This window comes from Neolamprologus brichardi, chromosome 23, assembly GCF_056152115.1.
Source record: "Neolamprologus brichardi isolate AB-2024 chromosome 23, ASM5615211v1, whole genome shotgun sequence".
In the NCBI taxonomy this organism is placed as follows: Eukaryota; Metazoa; Chordata; class Actinopteri; order Cichliformes; family Cichlidae; genus Neolamprologus; species Neolamprologus brichardi.
The window spans coordinates 13,997,618-14,003,406 of record NC_142125.1 but is presented as its reverse complement, the minus strand read 5'-3'; the positions used below and the strand labels follow the sequence as shown (position 1 = coordinate 14,003,406).

Here is a 5,789-nt window from a genome sequence, read left to right as displayed (position 1 = left end):
ACTGACATAATATCACAAACAAAACGGGTAAAAAACACTTTGGAGCATTTAAAACAAGAGGTGGATCATGTGAAAAAGAACGTTTTCGCAAGACTCTGTTCCTGTGAAAAACCAAACTCCACCTCATGATTCACTAACTTGAATGATTTTCTGTATGACTCAGTCTCACGTTGTTGTGGAAGAATTTTGGCCCACTCTTCTGTACAACTTTGCTCAGTTCTTTGAGACTTGAAGACATTTGTTTGTGCACAGCTCTCTTGAGGCCATTGCAGCAACTTGATTCTTTTATTTTGTCAGGCATTCTGTTGTCATGTATGTTATTATGTAGCATAATTGTACGACCCAGTTTCAGCCAAGCTTTAGCTGCCAGACAGATGACCTCAAATCTGACTGAAGAATACTTTGACATGCAGTTCATGGTTGCCTCATTGGCCACAAGCAAATGTGAGTGCAAAACACGCCCGACAGCTCAAGACCAGCAAACTGCCAAAACCTCTGCTTTTGTAGAGGCGCTCACACTTGCTGATAATCAGTAAATCAAGAAAATTTGATTAACATTTGGATGCTTCTTGCCTCTTAATTTCTGTGGGAGCAATAGGTAGTAGTAGTTGTTGTATTGCATCTTAGTGCTTCCCTACTGGGTCGATTTTTTATATTAAGAACTAATCTGCACAAGAACCTGTGCAAATATTCCTTTGTTTTATTTTTATTTTTTTTCCCTGTCAAACATGACATTTGCACATTCCTCCAATGAGTTTAATATGCGTTATGTGTTGTGCTACTGAATTTAGTGTCAGAACAGGTAAGAATCACCTTTTATTTAACACAGACACACATACAAATAATACAGCACAGACTTTATAATTGTGATTACATTTGAAAAAGTAACATGAAATTAGGCCTGAAACCGGTCTTCCAAATTAAAGTAGAGAGAAATAAAAAATGAATGCTCAATGTAGAAAAGTTATCACAGAGAGTATTAAAACAGACATGGTTCTACACGTAGTCAAATCTCTGGTTTGTCTGCCTTCCATCCATACTCTGAGCTTTGTAGGAGTCGTTGTAGACGGGCCGGGATCTGGTGTCAGGCCTGTACATCGTGTTCTGGGAGGCAGCTTTGTAGGCCATCCCATCATACCTGAGGGATAGCGTCACATACATCAAACACTGAAAATATAATCTGTGTGCGTACTGTATTTTGCCCTATTTTTCAGTTTTCACATCTCTGCTACTTTATTATTCGGGAACAGAGAGGCCACTGTCCCTACCAATCTTTTTAAAGATCACAAATAGATATAAATTACCGCTGTTTCTCTGGCGTCATTGCACGGCAGGCCAGGCACATCAAGATGCCACCGATGAACAAGATAGCGCCACCGATCCAACCCACGAAAAGTGCAGGGCCAAAAGTATACCTGAAAGATTATTAAGGTTAAACATTACCAAAATTAATTCAGCAGGTAATATATTACTATATATATGCTAATTTCAGTTTATCTTTACCTTGGCGTCAGAGCTCCTGTTATTCCACCAACATTGCTGAATCCACTGGCATATGTAGTGAACTGAAAACTTTGTACAATCAAATTAGCAAAGGCTGACACCCCAGCAATCCCACAGACACCTGAAAAAAATCAGAATTAATGCTGGTATTATCGCAAAACCGTTCTTCTTCGATATCACCTGAGCATTGTTAGTGAAGTAACCTGCAAGGAGAAGCATGATCCCAGCCGACAGAGTCATGGTGGCTTTCAAGTTGTCCTCCATGTTCCCCATTTTCAAGCACTTCAGCGAGAATATGGCGATCAGTAAGCCGATAGCGCCAAGGACAATCCCGACAATCATCAAGGCTCGGACGGCTTGGAGCAGAGCTGAAAATCAAAGTTATGACATTTAGCATATGTTTAGGATACATCTGTTTGTGAGATTGGTATTACCTTGTAGATACTTTAAGATTTATCAAAAAGAAAATGAAAAAAGAAAAAGAAAATGCTGACAATTAACTCAATGAGTTTAAATAAATAAAAGATATACAATATTCAAACAACCCAAACCTAAATATATTTCAAATGAGTAGAAAATTGAAATGTATTATAATACATAAGTTCAAATTTTAGGTTTAAATATTTCTGGAGTGTTGCAAGTTAAGCATGCATGTTAAAATATCTTCTTTTTATGGTTAATGTACTGCGCTGTATGTTTTAGAAGGCAACACTGTGCCTTGTGCAACTTCAGTTATTATGTACTAAAGGTAATATATACAAAAAATGTGATTATGATTTGAATATGCAACATTATATTAAAAGGTTTAAATTAACTTTTACTCAGCATCATTTATATTCATCCAGTCATGAGAAGCTCTTTTTAAAAACCACTTTTCGCTAATTATATTTTTGTACTTCTACTTCTGAGTACGTCTTTGATCATGGCCACCATAATACAAATCACACACTAGAAACTAATTATAACTGTAAGGTAGCAGCTTCAATAGTTCAATATATTTTGTCACAGGAAAACGGCAGGTCGGCTATCATTAAAAGTTTCCGCTGAAGATAATATCTGGCATAAAAGAGACAAGAGATATCGTCATTAGAAACTGAACTTGCTTTTATTTTCGTAATTAGTTCGAAAACCGTGGTTAAAATGACTAAAATGTAATACAAAAAGAGATCAAGGTGTTTTACAGCATAATACAATCAACTATTATGCAAAGATTTCTACCTTCTTCTACATATATCATGGAAATATATGAATCCATAGACATACAAGAATAACTGGGCTGAATTACAAGTTTAGCAGTAGTTCTAAAAAGTCTCTGAAAGGGCCCCGGCAATAGTAAATAATATTAGTTTTACTGATGCACATGTGCATCATGAATAGAGGCAGAAAAAGCCCGACACTCACGGCATTCACTTTCAATTAAAATTTTTAAAAAAGGAAGAAAAAAAAGCACATTACAGTTATTTTCCAGCACTCATAAATCAAAGCAGCGTGTGGTGAAACACACTGAACTAAATGCCATCTTTCAGCGTCCTCAGATATTGTACCTGCATTATTCTAGATTTAATCCCTTAAGACCTTATATACAATATGCTCTACACTACATTCAGCTGTTAAGTACAGAGTGTGGAAATGTACTTTACATTGTGTGACACTCTGCTAAAGCTTGTGCTTGCTCAGCTAAGCTTTGGATGTCTCATCAAATTTCTATTTGATTCCGGAGAGACACCATCTTTTCTGCAGTCGACTGCATTTTTATTCCAGGGCTGGTCGGAAAAGTGGCAGGGGGTGGAAACGGGGGGGAAAATCTGCCCTAAAACCTCCCAAATATTCTAAAGTACCTTCCGAGGTCCTTTAGAAAATGTTCTCCTTAATCCGACATGTCGAGAAATATTTGATAAATGTCTTTTTCTCTTGGAGTGTAATTCTCTTACCTGGCAGGCCAAGTATGGTGAAATAAGGCCGACACTGTGTGGTACCGTACGTCGTCCCTACACACGACTTCCATAAACCAGAATAGGTATAAAAATTTGTTATTACTGTAAAAGATCGGTCTTGTAAGCTCCACTCGTCCATTGTTGTTGCAGCCGATATTAAAAACAGGCCCAACGCCGACAACATGAATCCTATTAACTGGGTCATTGTGGCAGCCATTTTAGATTTTCCACTCAAACTGAGTTACCACCAGAGTCAGACAGTCATGAAATGGCAGTGTTTGACTGCTGCCTGCTGTTATGTAGGCTTCGACATGGAACAGACCTTATCTGATGTTTACCCAAGACTTACTTCCAGGTTTCGGGAAACTGTGGGGAGCACATTTTCCCCTCCTTTCGAAACAGGGTGTGACAAACATGCGCCAAACGTGGTTCTTTGTATTGTTCTTCTTTCTGAATTAATTATTGATTTAAAACGTACCTGGCAGGCCGAGGATGGTGAAGTATGGTCGACACTCTGTGAAGCCGGAGCTCTGCCTAACACAGGACCTCCACAGGCCCGAGTACGAGTACACGGCTGTCACAACGTTGTCAAAGAGGTCTTGTGTAGCCCACTGGTCCATCCCTGTCGCCGCGATTATTCCCGCTATTCCTATCAAACTCAGAACGAAGCCTAAACCCTGACACAACGTGGCCGCCATGCTGCCGTCTTCTTTTTGCCGCTGGAAACCGTAAAGTGCTCTCAGTTCAGCCTTTCCTCAGCACTGCAGCTGTGTTTGAATATGATATCGTCCAGTATGAAGTCTAAAAGGACTTTACCAGTAACCCCGCGTGTTTGCACTTATGTACAGATTTGGGTGGAGCGTATCGGTATCAGTGTCGATTAATGTTGGTAAGGAGTGTTCGTCGTGTAGAGGGTTGGAAGTCTGTTTGTGAGTTTGTGTAAATGGTCTTTGACAATCTAAAATGAGGAAATGATGATGGTCTGTTGGTAAATTTGGAGAAGGAGGTCATTCAGCTTCTATACCAGATTTGTTGGGTAGAAATGGTAATCAGACTGGTTCTTATATAGCGCTTTTCTACTCTTTTGGAACACTCCAAGTGCTTTATACAACAATCGTCTGAGTGTTTGTTAATCTAAAAAGAAATAAAGTTAGACCACTTCATTTGATTTTAGATTAACAAACACTCAAGGTCATGTTTTAGTCATGCCATGAAATTGATCCTTTTACACTATTTTCTTCTGCTTTAAACACGTCACCACAATAAATGTGTCACATGTACACGAGTGACCTACTTCCTGATTCTGAACGAATCTGAACACATAGTGTGCAGACTGGTTTTTTATAACTAAGTCCAATAGGTTCTTTCTACCTGGACTGTTCAGACTTGGTTTGGTCAGATTTGAGTGACAGTAGCTTGAAAATTAGGTTTTACGTTGCTGTTTTACAAAAGTAAAGCCAAAGCCAAACAATCCAGAACAATACAAGACAGAACAATTGTGGGGACTTGGCTCAAGAGGGGCGTGCTCACATTTGGAGCTTGAAACTGCACAGTCAGGCATTACAAAGCAGACTCTGTTTGCAAATGTCAGCACACGCCTCTTGAAAGTTTCAAAAAACAAGCAGTCTTTTAATATTTAATCATAACGTCATAAGCACTTTCTGCAAAGTTGTTAAGCTAGCCAACATGCTACCATTCAAAACTGACAAGAATCTTTCAGGGACCAGTTGATCCATCTACTGTTCGCTAAACCCTCAACAGAAATGGTCTCAGTAGAAGGGCGACTGTCAAGAAAACAACCTCAAGAATATTTTAAGGAAGAGGAGAGAAAACCAAGAGACCAAATCCCCCAAGAACTAAATTGAAAATCATAGCAACAGGAAGTGATGGGTAAATGTGAAACTTTTGGATCGAATCATCACTTACACCCCCCCAAGAATGATGCAGGAAAAGACAAATATTGGAAAAATGCAAATTTACAGTACAGACAATACAAAAGCTGTGTAAACAATTCCATATTGGTGAGATGGGATCCAAAGTATTTAGCTAATGATTACAAAGGTTTCAATGAAGTACAACCCTTTCTTGTTGTAACATAACATCATCTCAGTTTCTGGTCATATTTTTGTCCGAGATATGTTGTTATAGTCAAGACATAACAAGAAACAATAACGATAATGATATCATTAAGACAATCTTGTAAAGATGAGGACAGCTTTTCTGGTTTAATATGATTATTTTTATTCTGTTATGTTATAATTGAATCGATCAGTTTCGAACAAATTGCAATAAGCTGCCATGTACTTGGACTTGTTTTCTTTCTTTTAAATAACTGACAAAATTAGGTTATTT

General features: G+C 38.3%; 1 protein-coding gene across 1 annotated transcript; it reads right to left on the bottom strand.

Moving 5' to 3' along the window:
- Positions 1-996: 996 nt before the first annotated feature.
- On the bottom strand, positions 997-4,135 carry LOC102775621 (claudin-18-like). Its single transcript, XM_006790462.2, has 5 exons — positions 3,916-4,135; positions 1,707-1,871; positions 1,504-1,624; positions 1,305-1,415; positions 997-1,138 (listed from the first exon to the last, which is right to left on the bottom strand). The coding sequence occupies exons 1-5, from the start codon at positions 4,133-4,135 to the stop codon at positions 997-999; spliced, it is 759 nt and encodes a 252-aa protein (XP_006790525.2).
- Between the last annotated feature and the right edge of the window lie 1,654 nt (positions 4,136-5,789).

Bases quoted from the DNA above. Each gene is read 5' to 3' on its own strand.
- LOC102775621 (XM_006790462.2), bottom strand. From the start codon at position 4,135: ATGGCGGCCACGTTGTGTCAGGGTTTAGGCTTCGTTCTGAGTTTGATA. The intron at 1,872-3,915 runs GTACGTTTTAAA...TTTGATTTTCAG, and splicing joins CACCATCCTCGGCCTGCCAG to CTCTGCTCCAAGCCGTCCGA. The intron at 1,416-1,503 runs GTAAAGATAAAC...ATAATCTTTCAG, and splicing joins ACAGGAGCTCTGACGCCAAG to GTATACTTTTGGCCCTGCAC.